Source organism: Phymastichus coffea, unplaced genomic scaffold (genome assembly GCF_024137745.1).
Source record: "Phymastichus coffea isolate CEN01 unplaced genomic scaffold, Cenicafe_Pcof_1.1 PCOF00085, whole genome shotgun sequence".
NCBI lineage: Eukaryota > Metazoa > Arthropoda > Insecta > Hymenoptera > Eulophidae > Phymastichus > Phymastichus coffea.
In genome coordinates, this window is record NW_026706896.1 from 241,550 (window position 1) to 261,075 (window position 19,526).

The 19,526-nt window shown below is 34.3% G+C and overlaps 4 protein-coding genes across 7 annotated transcripts; 3 read left to right on the forward strand and 1 right to left on the reverse strand.

Annotated features, from left to right (window-relative positions):
* The first annotated feature begins 178 nt into the window (after positions 1–178).
* LOC131668984 (probable salivary secreted peptide) lies at positions 179–878 on the forward strand. Its single transcript, XM_058943513.1, has one exon. It carries the CDS (start codon positions 268–270, stop codon positions 655–657), a length of 390 nt encoding a protein of 129 aa, XP_058799496.1. The 5' UTR covers positions 179–267; the 3' UTR covers positions 658–878.
* A 2,906-nt stretch (positions 879–3,784) lies between these two features.
* On the forward strand, positions 3,785–6,708 carry LOC131668891 (retinoid-inducible serine carboxypeptidase-like). The gene is made up of 9 exons (XM_058943363.1): positions 3,785–3,800; positions 4,164–4,393; positions 4,463–4,693; positions 4,778–4,888; positions 4,958–5,147; positions 5,215–5,382; positions 5,858–5,935; positions 6,026–6,180; positions 6,591–6,708. The coding sequence occupies exons 1-9, from the start codon at positions 3,785–3,787 to the stop codon at positions 6,648–6,650; spliced, it is 1,239 nt and encodes a 412-aa protein (XP_058799346.1). The 3' UTR covers positions 6,651–6,708.
* Positions 6,709–9,083: 2,375 nt separating this feature from the next.
* Positions 9,084–13,381, forward strand: LOC131668981 (centrosomal protein of 120 kDa). The gene is made up of 12 exons (XM_058943506.1): positions 9,084–9,428; positions 9,655–9,802; positions 9,892–10,147; positions 10,224–10,749; positions 10,815–10,999; positions 11,071–11,327; positions 11,398–11,641; positions 11,728–11,857; positions 11,933–12,021; positions 12,092–12,373; positions 12,442–12,770; positions 12,846–13,381. Exons 1-12 carry the CDS (start codon positions 9,377–9,379, stop codon positions 13,189–13,191), a joined length of 2,844 nt encoding a protein of 947 aa, XP_058799489.1. The 5' UTR covers positions 9,084–9,376; the 3' UTR covers positions 13,192–13,381.
* Positions 13,353–17,783, reverse strand: LOC131668982 (myogenesis-regulating glycosidase-like). 4 transcript variants are annotated; one of them, XM_058943508.1, is made up of 6 exons: positions 17,542–17,783; positions 16,258–16,364; positions 14,451–15,380; positions 13,864–14,381; positions 13,634–13,790; positions 13,353–13,551 (listed from the first exon to the last, which is right to left on the reverse strand). In XM_058943508.1, exons 1-6 carry the CDS (start codon positions 17,556–17,558, stop codon positions 13,364–13,366), a joined length of 1,917 nt encoding a protein of 638 aa, XP_058799491.1. In that variant the 5' UTR covers positions 17,559–17,783; the 3' UTR covers positions 13,353–13,363. The 4 variants fall into 4 exon arrangements, with proteins under 4 accessions (XP_058799491.1, XP_058799490.1, XP_058799494.1 ...); XM_058943507.1 differs by having other exon boundaries at positions 16,258–16,392; XM_058943511.1 differs by having other exon boundaries at positions 17,645–17,781.
* Between the last annotated feature and the right edge of the window lie 1,743 nt (positions 17,784–19,526).

Sequence of the window (19,526 nt, forward strand, 5' to 3'; positions counted from 1 at the left end):
GGAAACATTAAACCGTTAGCTTATACACCGAGTCGGGGAAAACTGAGGCATCGTTTAAGCGTGACGCACTATGTGAGCTCGTAGCGCGCGTATGATGCATCACATCCGAGAATAAGCTTGATAAGATAATCGTGAGACGAAACCGAGATCAAGAGCTATAAAGTAGCTGCAGAGCCTCGGCCTCGGGCACAGTCGTTCGTAGAACTCGAGGCACTCGAGTGGTCTAATATATTGAAAGTGTGACCACAGCTCTCTAAAACGAGAAGAATGATGGCATCGCTCAAGCTGTCCACCATCCTACTACTGACAACTCTGGCCGTGTTTAGCGCGGAAGTCGCCTCACAAGCGGAAATCGGCTCTCACTCCATCACCGTGGGCATTCGCGAGCAAAACGACAAGATGATTCACCAGGAGCACATATCAGAATCGTTCCTTATCACAGGCCAGAAAAAGATCATCGAGCGCGTGATTCGCGCATCGGAGAACCATGTGATTACCATGGTACGAGCTATCGACGACGCGACCGATGGAACCGGTGCCGAGCCCAGTATAACCAGCGGAGGACCAGGCTCCGATTGGGTTGCCGTCAGGTTTAAGAGCCAGAGATTACGCGGCGTCTACTTTAATCTCGAGGTCTATGCCAAGCCCAGCTACTAATTCTGCTATATACACACGTATATTGCGCGCTGCATGCTAGTATCTTGTCTAATCTTCGTCTAATATTATTCTACATTTACCTAACTCAATTAGTTTAAATCTCATTAGAGGTAATGAATCTCAGTCTTTTCAGCAAATATTTACTTAAAAAATAAAATGATTTCCATTCAAATGTTTGTCCAAATTTTTATTATTTATGAGAAATAAATAAATTTCTACTTTTTTACATAACTGCGACTTCTTATTTCGTCATACCCTGTCTTATCTCTGACCTATCACCTTATGCCACCAGGCTTATGGTCAACACGAGATACGGATGCACTATGAATATATTTTGTTATTGTTATAATTGTTTCGGGTGTGTTTAAATACCGGCTCTACGAAATAATAGTACATTACGATACAAGTGCGGGAAAGTAGATTCTTGTCTCGTGTGGCGTTTACACCCGAGCGAGGCGAGAAACTCTTTCCCGAACATGTGCCGTACCGTATTTTTTTATACGACGTGTGGAAAGTGTGATTTTCAACGCATGTTTTCTACCGAATGTGCGAGAAAGACGCACTTTGCGCACGGAGTATCGAAAACAATAATTATGAAATGATGAGATAAAAACAAGTCCAATATTTTTATGCGCTATTTGAAGCTGAACTATATGCTATACATTCATAATCTATCTTTGTTTTAATTGAATTGCATCCTGTGTGTTAATCAATGTATTTTGATTTGTACCTCAATTTTTGGCTGCCACTGTTTTTATTATATTGATTCTTTGAAGGCACTGTGCTTTAACTTGTTTGATATGGGAATTTCAGTTGAGATTTTTATCAAATATAAATCCAAGTATTTTTATTTCATTAACATCTTTTATACGATGATTGCCGATATATAGTTTTAATTGGTTGCCTTTGTCGTTATACTTTTTGAAGGTTATATTACTTCAGTTTTACTTTCAAAGATTTTGAAATCTGTTTCGTTTAATAGTTTAATGATGTTATTTATTGTCTATTGCATTAATGTTTGGCTAGTTTTTATGTCTTTTCCTTTGATAAAGAAGGTTTCATAATCGGCAAATGCAATATATGAAATTGGTGGTTGTATACACTTAGTTAATTTGCTAATTATAATTAGAAAGATCGCAACACTAATTATTGCTCCTTGAGGTACTTTATTATCTATATTTATATTGTCAGATAAACTATTGTTAATTTTAACTTTGATGGATCTATTTAAAAAGATTTTCATGAAATAATATATATTCCTAGTAAGTTTTAATTTAACAAGCTTTTTCCATATCAATGTTATTTATTATTAAAATCTTCACATATGTTTGTTTCGTTTGTTACCAAGCAGTTTGTTGTAGAACGTTCTTCTCTGAACCCGTTTTGAAAGTATGAAACTATTTTGTTTTTTTAGGTACCATCGGAGTTTTTTATTTATAATTTATTCCAGGGTTTTACATATAGGTAACGGCTTAACCTAATTGTTCTGTAATTGTCTTTATTGAGTTTGTCCTTACCTGGTTTCAGGACTGGAATTACATTTGCTTATTGCCAATTTGTCGGGAATACTTTCTTTTGCAAAATTATATTACATATTTGCCAATAAATCCCAAGAAATCCCCCACCTGCGCTAACTGTGGTGTCAAAGAGGCTCTACAATCCTCTCGAGACTCCCAGTTCAAAAAATACATTTCGGAAGCCGAATCCAACCCCAAAAATGAGCTAAAATACAAATGAAAATTGTTTAAATTTTACATTAACCACAGTCGTTAATTTTTAATTTTCAGCAGTATTCAAAAAGTTATAATTTTTATAATAAACAAATAGCTATATCCGTTCAGATATAACAGTTTTTTATCTAAATATATAAATATATCCATAGATATGTGTATCTCTTGTTCTAATACGCTCACACTAATTATAACCCGGCGCGACAGGGAAATATCGTGAATATGCATAAACGATAAAAGGAGAGAATTTAGATTGTGTACCTAATTAAGCGCTCATTAGCTTCATGAGTCATAAAATCATAGAGTTCAAGAGAAAGGGTCTCGGAAAAGCTTAGAATGAACATAAAGGGAAAACAAACGCTATCTATATAACATTTCCAAGTCTTAGTTTATTATGCTATATAATAACAGAAATATCAGTATGCACCAGCATACTTTTGTTTATAAAAGTACAAATAATTAAGTGATGAGAATTTAATTATGAATGTATCGCGAGCGAAAATACTTTTGATATTAACAAAGGTTAGTCAATTTGTATTACGAGGCAAAAGATCACTCCAGATATCGACAAAGCCTTGAATTATTATCGATATTATTTTCTTTGTATATTAGATATAATCAGGTATAATCAGAAATGTGGAAAGTGATTAAACGCTTGATTTGATAAGATGGTAATATAAAAATTGAAACACACATAAGAATATTTTATTTCAGCTATTTATAATTAATTATAGGTTTCGATTATGTGGTCGGCCATATATATTTTTCCACTTTTGTTGGGGGCATCATTAGGTAAATATAGTCATAATATAAGAATTATTGTTTCAAGAATGAAGCTCTTTTCATAACTATGGATACGCAAAAACACGAATAAACCATGTAATGTTTAAACTTTTATATGTAACACTCATGTAATCATATTTTTAGAAAAGTATTTTGGCTTTGAATATACGTAAAACATTGTATAAAAATCTTTCTATGATATTGGAATCTGCAAAAGCTGAGAAAAATTGGAGTGCCTCGAACTTGAATGTCTGAGCCGACTTGCGTGTTCAAGCTCCCAAAATTTTCGAAGCTTTTGGATTTGGTCAAACTTTTTAAACAATGATGCATTGAATATTTATTTGCCAAAATTTTATTAGAGTAAATGATTTTGTTGAATAAACGTTCTATAATTATGATCAAAATTTGAAGAAAGTCATATCCATAAAAAAATATAAAGTATTATAATATTTATTAATCTGACTAAAGTTTATGCAATTGAATTAATTATAGATAGCGCAATCTAACTTCAATGAATATAAAAAGGTGCTTTATAATCTGAAAATCGATTAAGTTTTTGTTAAGCTTCATATATTAACAGTATAGTTTTCAAAATCGTAACAGATAAAACAATAATGCAATTAAATGTAGGTAAAAAGTATTGTCAATATTAAATGATTCGGTAAAATTTTCGTGTTCTAAAAGCTATTCCTCGTATGTAAAATTTATCTATCTATTGAGGGTTATATTAGTTAGCAAAAAAATTGCAACGAACATGTTAATAATAAAATTGGTCCAAATAATACCCGAATGGCAATGATTTTACTTTAATAAGTTCTAGAATAATTTTAGAATTAATTTAGAAAAACTTATTAAACAAGAGTTTTAATAAGTTCTAGAAAACAATAACATACATAATTATATTTCGCATGAAAAAGAGTTTGTTGTTTTATACTCTGTAATATTTTCCTTGTTTCTGATTTGTCATAAGCCTAAAGTGTTACATTTATCCAGGCAAACAAGGCTTTGGACCTGGAGATCAAGAATGGGGATACGTAACAGTTCGACCTAAGGCCCATATGTTCTGGTGGTTGTACTACACAACTGCGAACGTTCTAGAGTACGAAGACAAGCCGCTAATTATTTGGTTGCAGGGCGGTCCTGGAGTTTCTGGAACTGGATTTGGAAACTTTGAAGAGCTTGGTCCTCTTAATACCCAGTTAAAACCAAGAAATCACACTTGGGTATGTAATACAAACTAGCTTTGGAATATTCCAATGTCATGAAAGTATATAAATTTCATTCAAATTCAGGTGAAAGACTATAATGTTGTCTTTATCGATAATCCTGTGGGAACTGGATTCAGTTACGTTGAATCACTTGAGCTATTGGTTAATAATAATGAGCAAATCGCAAAAGATCTCATGTACTGCGTTAAGGAATTTTTCAAAAAGTTCCCAAATTTTTCTAAAACACCAACTTATATATTAGCTGAGTCTTACGGTGGAAAAATGACCGTTGAATTCGCTTACTTGTGGTACCATGTAGGTTATAATAATTAGATTATTGTAAAAGTAATTCATATCCATGCTGTAGAAGAAGATATAGAGACTTGATTTTTTTTTCAGGAACAAGTTCAAGGACGCATAAACAGTAATTTTCAAGGAATTGGCCTAGTGGACTCATTGATTTCTAGCAACGATATGTATGCATCTATTGCTTCATATCTTTTTAATTTTGTAAGCGTTATATTTCAGTATGAGCTATCATAACAAAGATTAACTTTTTAATTAAAACAAAAATTTAAGGGTCTTATCGACACTAACGGATATAAAATAATCGCCAATACAGCAAATCAATACATTAAATCAAGCAATGCGGGCGATTGGTCAAAAGCTCTTTATTTGGCAAACGAAATTGAGTACCTGATGCAAAATCAAACTTATCGTGTGGATCGGTATAATGTTATTAAAGAAGTTAAACTCAATTATTATGCCGGTATTCCTTTTAAAAATCCATACTATACAATATTTAAAACAGTACATGATACAAATATTTTTCCTAGAAAGTATAAGCGTTTACAATTTATCAAGATCTTTGTACAGCGATGAATTGAAAAAAACAATGAAAATGGTTATGGATACTTTAGATTTAGAAAGCATTTGGGGAGTTCAAGAGATAGCAGTCAACAGAGCACTGTACTTAGACAGCAGGAAACCAGTGGTTCACTATGGTAATTATACATTTTGAAATGTTATAAAATTTCTAGGTAAGTATAATTTAACAAGTAACAACAATTAATATTCATAACGCTGTTTAATTAAATAGTATATTATAATACAAGTGCAGGAATGTAGATTCTTGTCTCGCCTGGCGTTGAAGCGTCGAGAATCTCTTTCCCGAACATGTGTCGTACCGTATTTTTCGATATGACGTGTGGAAAGCTCGTTTTTGATACTCCTTGCGCAAAGTGCGTCTGTCCCGCACGCTCGGCAGAAAACGTGCGTTGAAAATCGCACTTTCCACACGTCGTATCAAAAAATACGGTACGGTACATGTTCGGGAAAGAATTTCTCGTCTCGTGTACCTTTCTAGCCTCACTTCGCTCGGGCGTAAACGCCACACGAGGCAAGATTCTACTTTCCCACACTTGTATCGTAATGCATCAGCATTGGGCATGTATGAATCTCATTTTTTAATATTTTTAGTTGAAAAATTATTAAACGAAACAAACATCAAAGTATTCGTCTTCAATGGTCAATTGGATTTAATTATAAATACACCAGGTGAGTATTCATATCACTTAAAAATATTGTGTCGATAGGATGGCGTATTATGATAATTGTTACTGAATCGATATATGATTTGGATTTAAGGAACTTTGAGTTGGATTGAAAAATTAAATTGGAAATATTCTGACGTGTGGTTGAAATCAAAAAGATTACCACTTGTTGTAAATAACATAATCGAAGGCTATTCAAAAGGATACGGAAATTTTAAATTTTATTGGGTCAATAGATCTGGGCATATGGTAATTGTAAAACTTTATTCGTGAATTTTGAAGTAGTAAATTATTTCAAACAATTTTTTCAAATTTAATAATGTTTGCATCTAAATTCAAGATCTAGTCCCTAAATAAATAACTAAAAATTAGCATTGGTATTCGTAATATCATTTAATAGTTTTTTTGAAAATCTAAAGAGGTTGTCGAACTATCCAACGAAACATGATTCAGGAAAATGTATGTGTAAAGTTTTTAATTATTTGTTTAAGGACTAGTTCTCTAATTTGGACATAAACATTATTTAATTTAATATTAAAAGAGAGTGGAACTAATATTTAAGATTTTTTCAAAAGTTTATGAACTGTTGACAATGCTAATATTTTCAAATTAATATTTTTAGAATTATTTTGATTATTTTGATGTGCGATTTTTTTTAGATTCCTGCAGATAATCCAGTTGCGATGGAATCAATACTAAGAGACTTAATTTACAGTTAATCGGACTGGTGTTATTTTAATTTCATACGTATATTATCATAATAAAAGAATATTCATATAAATATTTTTAAACAGCAGTGGCTGTATATGTATTTATGATATAGTCATTAAGCTCCGACATTTAAATCCTAGTAAATACGAAAAAATTAGACGTTTCTATACAGGTACGGTGTCTTTAGTACTTAAAATAGATTATGATTTGAATATATACGTATATGTATGTACACACACATACACCCACCCGCCCACTCGCCCACCTACCCACCTACACACACACACACACACACACATAAAGTTTTATCAAGGTACTGTCAAACTATCTTTCAAATAATTTGATAGTTAAAATAATTATTTGTAGCGTGGAACAACAAAGTTCCTTCTGTACAAATTCTCTCCCTCATTTCCCTTCTTTCCTTCTGACTATAGATTATACAGGAGCGGAAGCTCCCTCATTAGTTATGAAAGCCCCGTCGGAGCTCCACTCTCTAAAAATCCCTAAATCAAGCCTCTAGTTACAGACCAATCAGCCTTCTCAGCACACTTAGCAAAATCGCTGAAAACATCATCCTCTCCCGTCTCAACCAATTCATCACGAACAATAAGGTTCTTTCCGATTTCCAACACGGTTTCAGTCACTCCCACGGTACTCGCCACCAACTTCTCAGGGTTTCTGAGTTCATCGCTAACAACCGGAACAAAAGACAACACACCACTATGCTCTTCCTAGATACCAAACAAGCCTTCGACAGAGTTTGGCACAACGGTCTCATCTTCAAGCTCCTAAAACTTGACTGCCCTCCCTATCTGATCGGCCTCATAAAATCCTTTCTTACCGACAGGACCTTTAAAGTTCGGGTTGGCAAATTTCTCTCCTCCCCCCAAAAGGTCACCGCTGGTGTCCCACAGGGCTCAAAACTCTCCCCCTCTCTTTTTAACATCTTCTACAATGACATCCTTTCCCAAAATAACATTATAACTGCTCAATACGCCGATGACGTGGCCCTCCTATACACTTCCAAGACTAAGAAGTTCTGCTCTTCAGTCCTCAACAAATTCATCCCAGACCTCTTAAAATGGTACCATAAATGGGGTTTCAACCTCAACGAAGCCAAATCAGAAGCCTTATTCTTCGCCCACCGCGGCATCCCCCCCGTAAAACTTAATCGGTTCCCACAAAATTCAATGGAGTAAATCTGCTAAATATCTCGGAGTGGTATTCGACAGAAAACTCAACTGGAACAAACAAATCCAAGGCGTCCGTAATAAAGCTAACGGCGCTTTCGCCTCCCTAAAACCTCTTCGGGCTTAGCGTACCCGCGAATCCGAGCTGGCTGACCGGTGCCGAGGGTGGTAAGACCCTCAACCGGGACTCATACCAGAGTATAAACGGTACCACGGGAGACCGGGGGCCCGCGGGGAACGGCATAGCCGGACCCCGTCCCGGTCGCTGGGTTGGTCTCGTGGTGGCAGTGGTTGACACCCCATATCGCGGGGAAGTGGTCGAACAGGAGTGAAAGTCGCTATGGATGCTCTAACGTCTCCGGCGATTGGAACTCCTGTTTGATCACGACATGTGAGTTACGGCCTCAACTCGGGTAACGGCCCGCATAGCCGTTAGGGATGTAGATGGGTCCCGACCCTCACCGAGGGTCCTTCGAAGGCTTACCTCCTTCGGAGGAATCGGTAGACCTCGCGGCCACAGGCCGTACGTCGCGTTGGCCGGGCGTATCCCGGCCCCATTACGTACGTAGGCGTACCGTGTGGTAAAAGCCGAGAGGCAGGCACCGCACGTTAAATACAAATAGGAGCCTCCCTAAAACCCTTCTTTACCAACAAAAACATTTCCCAACCCACCAAAATCCGCGCACTCAACGCCATTATACGTAGTATCAGCACATACGCCATCCCTGTCTGGGGTTCCGCAAAATCCATTAACAAACTTGAGAGCACTTACATGCGCATACTCCGCAATGCCCTCAACATCCCATGGTTCATCAGAAACTCCAAAATTCTAAGGGAAACCGGCCTGTCCTCTATCAAGGAAGCTGCCGCCACCTACGCAAATAACCTCCGCTCCTCAATCTCCGAACACCCAAACCCCTCCATCAACTGCCTGGTCTCCTACACCAGCAAAACCAAGGACAAAGTCCCTAGACCTTGCGTTCTCTCCTTACCCCAAAATAATCTTCTCAAGCCCCCCCCCCCCCCCCCCCCATTCCAAGCCTCGCACTCTGCGTAAGTGTCACCGGCCCCCTACCGAGTGACTTCCTCCCCTTTCTTGATTCATAACCTCCGGGTTGGTAATCGCCGAGGAGGGGTTTTTAGCCGGTAAAAATCCGGCACTACCCACTACTCTATCTCAGTGGGTGTCCTTTCGAGGATTTTCCCCTCCTCTCCCATAGCCATCAAAGACTTCGCAGGGCCCCACAACAACCTCCTCCACCTCACAGCTATAGATAAGTACACCTCTCCCCTTAGAACAAAAACCAATTTTTAGCCAAGCAGCATCAGCCGGCAAAATTTATTGCCAATCAGTTATAAGTTATATGACTTAAGTCAAGCTGTAATGTGACAGCAAATAAAGCCATTCAAATATAAGAAATTATGTTAGTTCGTAACTGCTTTATCGTTTCCATAGGAACAAGCTGGAGATGTCGGCTTCTTATCAATATTAAGCATGGTTACTTTTTATTTACTTTTTTCTTGTTGAAATATATATTTTTATAATGGAAGACTTTACAAATCCAAATCTTCAACTTGTGTTGGGAGTAAGAGAAGGTAAAATACATTCATAATAGATTTTACTATTCTAACCTTAAATCCTTCGTTGTTTTGATTCTTTTAGCAAAAATGTAAGCACTTGGTACGATTTTAATATTATAATTTTTTCATATTAGTTTACGTAAATTCACTTCAAATTAAGATGTGAATCAATCAAACTAGATGTTACATTTGCCATTCTATGCGTTACCAAATAAATACAATATAAAAGAAATTTTTTCAGGAACAAATTTTGATAGGGTGCAAAAACCTACAATTGTCATTGCCACTCTAAATGGTACTTGCCTTGAAACTAAAAAGATTCAGTCAGATTCGAATCCACAATACACAACTGATTTGATATGGGAAACAGATAGGAATGCAATAAGAAAGTACGTTCATTCAACTTGTGAATATAAAGTAATGAAAACTACAATGCTTTATAAAAAAATATGATCAATCAATTTCTATATCTTTTAAGGATGAGATCTAATCAGACTCCTATAAAAGTAGAATGTTATGGGGTCAATGAAAATGGAAGTAGAGAAAAACTAGGATATATCTTATTAAGTGTACGTTGTGCTCAGATTATTCATTACAATGAAGATTCAAAGATCAAAACAAATTGGCACAATGTGTTGGGATTGAGAAATGAATTTAATAATTGCAAGCCAAAGTTATTATTGTTTTTAATTATTAAAGAAAAGGAAATTAAACCTATTGATGTAGTACCTCAGGTATGATAACTTGAATATTAATTAATTAATAATATTTATTTGTTATTAATTGACCTTCTATTGTGTAATCTTTTAGGTGAAGAGTGCTCATCAATATAATTTAATTCATTCACAAATTACACCAGTTTGGTTAAAAGAAGAACAGCTTATACAGTTAGGTCCAATTGAAACATGCCATGACTTATTTTTATTGACTATTATTATTGAAAGTGCAAATAATCTTATTCAATTAATACCCAATGTTAGTGAACTTGAAAAAGACCATTTTTCATTTTTTTACAATATTTTGGATACTATTATTTCAGTAAAACCATTCCGATTAGTATCTAACAACATTTATTTTAATGAAAAAGAAGTTATTAAAATTAGAAGTTCTTATAGTACACTTATACATTACCTGAACACAAAACCATATTTTTTTATAAAACTAAAAAAAGGTAATATGATAATCGCTCAATCAGAAATAGACATGAAATCATTTATAGCAGTGAACTATACGGAAGATTTGAAGCAATTTCAAAAAAATATGCCATTTACTGCAGATTATTGTTGCATTCTACAGAGCGTGCATTCAAAAGATCACAAATTATCTACTGAAAACGGTAAATCTAGCTACTTCAAATTTAAAGATATTTATTACTTTTTCAATTTACTAATGATTTTTCAGTCCAAGATAATGATTTTTTACCAAATCTCAAACTTCATATGACTTTGCTTCAATTTGACATGAAAGATGATTTACCTAAAAAACGGATTCCTTATACTCAACACTCTCCTCCATTACATAGATCAAAAAGTGACGTTTCAATACTAAATCAAACCAATGGTATTGAACAAATCAGTTATTCAAACGTAAATATAACGACATCTGAAATTAATTTTTTATTGTGTTTATTTTCTTTGAACTGATTTTTGAATTACAGACACAGATGAGAACTACATCTGATCATCTTATTTTAGATAATATAAAAACCTTGAATAATAGGGTACCTCGATCTCGAATCGAAAAAGAAATTATTTTTTCACACAAAAATACTCAAACTACTAATAATGACTCAAACAGTGATTCTGAAAAACATTGCCAAATTGTAAACTTGCATAAAAGATATTCTCTTAATATTGATTTGAAAGAAATAAAATTTATTCATGATAGACCAGATATAGAAAGGATCGAATTTAGGTAAAAATTGCTTGATTTAAAAGTATCTATTATATTTTAATATACTGTAAAAATTTATATTTTATTATAGATTTTATGATGATGCAGGTGATCTCATTTCTACAACCTGCAAAAATGTATCTATAATACCAGAAGAAATAATAACATTACAAGATGTCAAATGTAAATTCTATTTCATGTCTGCTTCTAATGAAATTGAAGGGCTAATGAAAACATTTACGCCAAAAATTTGTATTTCTGATGTAACCACTAGTGAAAAAAAGTGCATTGCTCAAATTTCTTTAGATATACATAAATTTATCTGTGATAGAATGGTGAGATGAAAATAATATATATGTATTTATTGAAAAAAAAGAAGAATGAATAAATATGAATGCTACGTTTCGAAATTAACTTGCAGGAAGACTCTGAACAAATTGTTCCATTAATTGAATGTCATAATAATAAAGTTGTTGGATGCGTGAAAATAAATGTTTCAATCCAAGATCATACTGCTTTAGTATTGCATAAACTGAAAGAGGGAATTTCAGGTAATACATAACAAAATAATTTTGATGGTTTTTATTACTTTTACATATCAATTATTTATATATTAACACGTTCAGGAATAACATTAGATAACGGTTTAGCGTATAAAATTGTTGAGGAACTTGAAACATGGAAAGATAGACAGAAAGAAATATTTAAAGATGAGGTGATTAATTAGTATGCAAATGCTAAAAATCCACCATTTAATCATTCAAATTACTTTCAAATACTTTTAGTTACGAAAAAAAGAAGAAGCCTATTTAAACTTGTTGAATGAGAAGTGGCAACAACGCAGAAAATGTTTAGAAACAAAATTTGGGTCTAGTATAGAACAATGTAAAATACTTTCCAATAAGTTAAATATGACCATAGAAAATTTGAGAGTACGAAAAATTCAAAGTCTTGAAAAGGAAACGAAGTTAATTCAAGCAAATGATGAATTGTATTGGAAATACGACCGTAAAGTGAACCAATTACAAGATGCTTTGCAGAAGATGCAAGGAGAATTCTCAACAAAAGTCGGTAAAATTAATTTCAAAATATCATACACATGAGGAATGATAATAATCAAAATGATTTTTCATAGTTGATCAGTTTGGAAGAAGAAAATAAAAATCTCATATCACAAGTTAAATTATTAACTGAACAAAAATGCGAACTCGAGAAAATTAAAGCTGAACAAGCTCAAAAATTGTCCATTCAAAATAAAATTTCTTTAACAGAAGACCAGACTACTTCTATCTTTCACCAATTGAAAAATCTTGAAGAACAACTGGATAGCGCTCAGAAGAGTAAATCCTTCTTCAAAGAACAATGGAGCAAAGCTGTAAAAGAAATTCACAGAACAAAAATGGAAAATCAGCAAGCGCTCGAAACTCAAATTAAAAGTGATAAAGAAGACTTAAATAATCTAGAGTGAGTAGTATTTTTAATAAAATATTTAAAAAATTTTAAATAAAATATTTGATAAACAACGTTTTTATTTTATAGTTTGGAAGAAATATTAGATGCCGATACCGCTGCATTAACGTGTGATCAAATTGCTTTGAGTCAAATTCAACGTGAAATCGATATTATAAATCCAGATTCTGCCATGCAATATTGCTCAAGAAAAGCTGACAGACAGTTATTCGTTCCACAATCTGATTTATTTATTCCTATAGATAAAAATTTAGTTCATTCCAGCACGTCTGCAACTTCTAGTTCTAGTGATAGAAAATTAAACATGTTGATAGAAGAACGTGATTCGCTTTTGAAAACCGGTAATTATTCAAGTAACGACAGCCTTATTATCAAACTAAACACTGAAATCAGATCAATATTAATGAATAGTTGATATTCAAGTTACTGTTTCGAAAATTATCATGACTGAACTTCATTTTACGAAATCTTCTAAGTGTAGGTTGTTAGTTCACTCGTTAAGCTAATTGTGATTGTGTACATAAATTTGTGTTTTGAAATTTACTCGAAATAATTATAACATTGAACAGCAACAAAGATAAATGTTATCAATAATTCTTATAAAAGTGAGGTAAAACATTCAGTGGTACTGAGTAATTATCCAACCACATAGGACCAACATAATCTTTTCCAGTATTAGCATCTTTCCAGATTCCAGAAGGTAGAAAAATATCACGATATAAAGCATTCTCCTCAATCACGGGCGCTACCAGAATTTCTCCTCCGAGAAGGAATTCTAAATAAACACAATTGATTGATCATTTATTATTCTGACTAAAGGAATTAATAATGTAAAATAAATACAATTTTAAATATACCGTCATTCACTTTGTAGGCATCAATATTAACAGGATCGACCCACCAAATGGGTGCGTTCAACGGCTCTCCCGTTTCCATAGATTTTTTCATGTAATTGATTATCCGTGGAGCCAACGCAGCATGCATGTCGGTATAGTTTTTACAAATATTAATGGTCTGAAATCAACAAGTTGACATAACCAGGAAGCCCTTTTAGAATAGAATGTGATACTTAATAAGAAAAAATTACGTTATCATCAAAGTCCCAGGGAGCGTAAGAGTATTGCATCGCTGGCATAAAAACAGTAGCCTGTAGCCACCTAATAAACAAATTCTTAGAGGGCAGCTCGCTGGGTGTCAAAGAATTGTCGGCATATCCGCCTATTATACCGGGTAGTACGTAAATATAACCATTGAGATTCATCTGTAGTAGTGTGGTAATGAGGGTAGGTAGGCCATTGCTCCAGCTCCACTTGGCGTCCTTGTCTATCATCCTAATGAAATTCGGTAGTTTCTGGCTTCTCCAGCCCACTCTTGTCTCAATGTTATTACCAAAGTAGCTGGCCACGATGTTGGTGTAATTATGAACGTAAATACCCGGTTGAAGGCTCTGCGGTCCTTCTAAATTCGCAACTTGTGGTAGCCATGAAGTCTCTCCAGCATCGAAGTTGAAACTATCGATGCCGAGCTCTCTTAATGCATTTAAACGGGAAATCCACCACTCGGCTGCCTTCGGATTCGTGAAATCTATCGCAGCTGCGTCTGCACCTGGAAAAAGATATTCTATCTAGTACTCGACTGCTTATCTCGCAGCCTCAGTGAAAAACAAAGATTTACCTCGCCACCAGCTAACGTGGATTTGGTCTTGCTCGTTCTTAACCAGGTAACCATTGTTGAGTGCGTCATTGTATGCTTCCTCGCAGTTTACGTTAATGAACGGATGAATCCAAAGACTCACTCTGAAGCCCTTGCTCTTGAGATCACTGATAAGCGTCTTCGCGTCTGAGAATTTGCTGGTATCGAAGCGAGCGGATCCATAACAGGTTTCCCAGTTGTCGCCGATCTCGACCTGACTATTGTTGAAGCCATGAGCAATGATTTCATCGGCGAAGCTCCTGATCAAGCTCTCGTTCACGCTAAGCTTATGTCTCGCCCAGGTAGACCAGATTGGATGAGTGATCATGCGTTCGTCCGGTAGACCTTCGGGTTTGTGGAAGTTTCGATAGGTCGCGTTTTTGTGAGCTGCCATCGGATTGACGAAGACGCCGATGTCATAGCTAAGTGTAAGGTTGTTTCGCTGCCTATACGGAGGCTTGTTCTTAGCCATGAGGCACAGGTGATTATCCTTGAAGTTGTTCTGGTCAAGGAACAGCGGGTCGTGCTCGTCGACGAATACGTACATGCCTTTACTGGACAACCAATAGCGCTCTGTCACGGACATATGCCGCTGGTGGGTAGGCACGTAAGCTTCCTCGTCGTAGTAAGCGTGTTGTATCGGCCAGTGCTGAAGCCGACATTGCGGTCCACCGTACCAGTCGGTATCTTTGCCTAAATTGAAACAGTCAGTGATCTGACCATTTGCATCGTCCAGCACTCGTCTTATTTGTATCAACTCGGTCTCCCTTTCCACTTTTATCCAGGTGTGTCGTGTCTCCCCGGACTTTATGCATGTCGTTAAATTCTCGCAGTCTATTTCAATCATTAACTGTTCTTCATCTCCGATTTCTGACGATTTCGTGTACATTTGGTATTCTAGGCTTTTTCCATCTGTGCAATTCATGTTACTTTAATTTATTCCTCGTTACTGTAGTAATCGTACTATTTCACTACGATTACTTTTTATTCAAGCTACTAAGAATCTCATACGCTCAAATCTCACATTTCTAAATTCTGAGGTTTCATTTTGCCGAAAGCTTATATTGACTATTTCGTATACTTTGTAATTAAGAGGATAGAATGGAGTTAACAGTGAAAAATTAAGTTTTCCTCATTCTTATGTAAAAACCATCCTAATAAAGCTATCGATGGCGAATATTTTTCATCTTGAAGTATTCGGTAAAAACTTTAATTTTTTTAACATATACATCGTAAGACATTAATTTAACGTCTTGTAAAATTACCATCTGCCTTACGTTTTTTTAATCAACAAATTTAGCTTCACCATGCTATTTGGCGCGCTAGAATGAAGGAAAATCATTTACGGAGACCTCATTTTCTTTGTTAAGATCAGTGCTCCGAACGAAGATTATTCGAAAAAGTTACTTTTTCATGCTTTAAAACCAATTTGTTAAATTGCTCAAAAAGAAAGAAAATTAAAATTTTGAAACTAATTTTAAAACGTGAAAACATAACTTTTTCAAAAAACAGTTTTGCTGCCCATAGCACACATAGACCTGAACAAGGGAAATAAGCCCTCCCAAAGTGACTTTTATCCATTTTAACTTTCAGAAAAGCATGATAAACCTATAAATTTGTCAATAAAAAAAATGAAAAATGTCGATGTAAAAACGACGATATCTTTGTAAAGATAACAATTCTCATTGTAATTTATAATGCTACAGTTAATATTTTTAACTTATATTAATTTATAAAATAAATTATATAATACTTGAATATTTGCATAGATCAAAATTATAATACTAACCATATTTTCGTATGTTTAAGTTTACTTTATTGTTACTTTTGATTTCGATATCCAAATTTCCATTTTTAAATGTTCTGGTAGTTTTGGTAGTAGTCTTATTCTCACTGCTGCAATAGACATCAACATCCAATAATGCTAAATCAATTATAATATGAAAGAATTAGACGTATAACGAAAATAAACTATATGTAAGCAGTGCTTCCAAGCTCTACCTACCACAAAAAATGTTACTTGTTTAGTTAACGTTATGATAAATATAACACTTACTAAGTAACAATAATAGCAGCAATGACTTCATGTTCATTCTATTGGTACTGACGATTAATACATTGATCATCAAACATTTATATTAAGGTTATTTTTCGTGAATCACGCTTGCTATTATCAGTTCACTGAAACAAGTTCACAGTTACGATGGTATACAATTGATAAAACATCATTAATCCATCGTAATCTTTGAGATTATCTATTTCATTGAATCAGTATATTTTCAGAAAACTCAATTTTCGTTCTTAAAATACATCTTACGCAATCAAATTCCACATCAATTTTAAGTCAATTCTCTAAAGAAAGTATTTATCTGGAGATATATTATCAAAATTTTAATGTAGAGCAATTTATACATTGATTTTTCCCTGAGATCACATCGAAGAAAATAGATTCAGTCATTCGGCAAATCAGTGAGAACATATTTTAGAAACAATTAGGTTGAGCACATAGAACCAGCTTTTTGATATCGACAAAAATAAAATACGTGCATTCAATACAAAATTGTTTATCTAAGCAAATTACGATATGTGATAGAACGTTTATCACCGTTTTTCTTATCATGAATATAAATAATCATATATATATTTTGATTAAGAAATTTATTGCAAAATAAAACAGAAAATAAACTATACGACCTTCTAAAAATTTCAAATAAGATTTCACGTAAAAATATACATGAATTATGTAAGTCCTTACGTACGTATTTTGACAAAGTTCTTACGTAAGTTCTTACATAAGAACTTACTTTATAAGGTAAACAAAAAATTGTATAGGTAATTTTTTACGTAAGTTTTATCATCAGAACTTACTCGACAAGTTAAACGAATAATTACGTAAATAATTTTTTACGAATCTAAAGTTTGTAATGCTGAAAATGTACAAAAAAAAATCAAACTGATCTTTAAAAAAGTAACTTGATATAGGGCTTCTAATGTATCAATAATATGCACGACGAAACAAAGTCATTATATTGATTTAACACTTACAAACCACCCTTATAAAATCTGTACATACCATACCACATATAGCATATAAGTTTATTCTTTGGTGTTAAATATAAATCTAATATTCTAAACAAATTGGTTGTTAAGATTACAAGTCTTTCGCTCTTGCCCACCGTTGGCAGCGCTATATGCATAGCCAATTTGCGATATATATGATAGCAGGGGCTTTGTAGAGAGTCAAGATAATCTCTTTTCACCAACAGTCAGTCGGACTTTTTAACTCGCACGGGATCGCTAAGCCAACATTCACGACTCCTATATTTATATACTTCTTTACAAACCATCAGTTAAATAATCTTTTATTAACAATTTGTTGAAGTTGACTCCGAATTACGTGTCAGATATGAACTTGTGAATATTTTTTTTTAAAAGCACTACTAGTTTTAACTATTAAAAAATCCAACTATCGATTACCGATTATCAAATTGTCAATGAATCCAATTATCAGAACGTCACAGAGATTCGCGTCAATCGAATTTTCCGTTAGTAAAGTTTACAAGGTGACTGTATAACTAGTTCAATAAAGTAACAGGATTCAAACGAAGACATTCAAAATGCTGCTGTCGACTGAATCAACGTTCATTATCTTAGCTTTTATTGTCATCGTTGTAACAAACTTGGAGAAACGTTAATCCGCTTCTTTCAATGTTGAAGTTTGTGAATCATCGAGATATACACACACCGTATACATCATTGTTATGATTTAGAGTAAGCATATATTTATACGATGGGTTAGAGTGGATGGAATGTGTATATGGAAGTATGGGAATAGTTAACATAGTTCTTGTGATTGAATCGATTGATGATATTGAACATATTTTATTGGCTATTTACAAAAATTGCATTTTATAATATATACATTATTTGTACTAGTTCTCTCAAATCTTGATTCTTTGGATCTCAGTTGTGACATGAAAAACAATAGTAGGCACCCCATCTAGTTCATGGGACTATCAGAAAACTATTTATTAAATTACGATAAGAGGACAAAGACGTTCAAGCGTGTTTAAAATATATGACAGATTTAGCTGAAATTATCGAGGCTAATGGCGACGTTGATGAAACATAAAGGACCGAGTATCTGAATTTCGAAATTGAAATTACTAAGATAGTTCTTCAATCACTTTGCAACGAAGACAATCGTTTTAAATTAATGACTTTGTAAAATGTAAGAATCGTTTAGAATAACACAACTCGTAATGGTTGACAATGTGTATGCGCTTCATTTTAAATATGACGCGATGCTCTTGACAGAAGCGTGATCATTTTTTTTATTAGAAAAGGGTGCCGTCCCGAATATTCGATTGAATATATAACTACACTCCTCTATTTTGTGTCGTCAAGCCGAAAATGGTGATTACAGTGATTACTGTGGCATCAATCTTCTTGCAATAACACCAATTCTTCATACTTTAAACAGTTGACTATTGACTGTAGGATGGGACTGTCCGAAGACCAAATTTCAAAGATATCGCTCAAATGATGTATGGCAAACTTTCTTAAGCTTTGAATCTCAACAGCTTTCTTAAAGCGTCTTTTCAAAATCTCGTTGTAGTATGAATTATAGTGTATTTCTTCTTTCGAGAACCGGTCTGAAACAGATGGTATATCAACGTAGCGCGCTAACGTGCAATCATCCGAAATAAGAAACGTATACGTTGTTAGCGAGCGATAAAGCCTCTCTTGTTTCAAACGTAAAAGACTCATTAAGCAACAGTCGTAATAGTCTTTTGTCGTTTCACACGAAGCGATTATCGTCCGATTTATTTCGGAGATAGACTTGTTTTCAGACTCCACCAGTGCTAAATGTGCTAGCACCGGCTCTATCAAATCGGATACTCCAAGTTGTTGAGCCACACCGATCACTGTTTCTCCATCTTTCTGATACTCCGGATCAGCTCCGAATAACAAGAGAAATTCAATGCACTTCTTTCTGGAACTGTAATCACCATTTGTCTGCTGGACGACACAAAATAAAGGAGTGTAGTTACGGTC

Coding starts and splice junctions, on each gene's coding strand:
- LOC131668981 (XM_058943506.1), top strand. CDS start 9,377: ATGGAAGACTTTACAAATCCAAATCTTCAACTTGTGTTGGGAGTAAGA. Junction 10,148..10,223: donor CTATTGATGTAGTACCTCAG/GTATGATAACTT, acceptor GTAATCTTTTAG/GTGAAGAGTGCTCATCAATA. Junction 12,374..12,441: donor AAGGAGAATTCTCAACAAAA/GTCGGTAAAATT, acceptor GATTTTTCATAG/TTGATCAGTTTGGAAGAAGA.
- LOC131668984 (XM_058943513.1), top strand. CDS start 268: ATGATGGCATCGCTCAAGCTGTCCACCATCCTACTACTGACAACTCTG.
- LOC131668891 (XM_058943363.1), top strand. Junction 5,148..5,214: donor TAAACTCAATTATTATGCCG/GTATTCCTTTTA, acceptor TATTTTTCCTAG/AAAGTATAAGCGTTTACAAT. Junction 5,383..5,857: donor GAAACCAGTGGTTCACTATG/GTAATTATACAT, acceptor TAATATTTTTAG/TTGAAAAATTATTAAACGAA.
- LOC131668982 (XM_058943507.1), bottom strand. CDS start 17,665: ATGCATATAGCGCTGCCAACGGTGGGCAAGAGCGAAAGACTTGTAATC. Junction 15,381..16,257: donor CTTAAACATACGAAAATATG/GTTAGTATTATA, acceptor TGAATTGCACAG/ATGGAAAAAGCCTAGAATAC. Junction 14,382..14,450: donor CCACGTTAGCTGGTGGCGAG/GTAAATCTTTGT, acceptor ATCTTTTTCCAG/GTGCAGACGCAGCTGCGATA.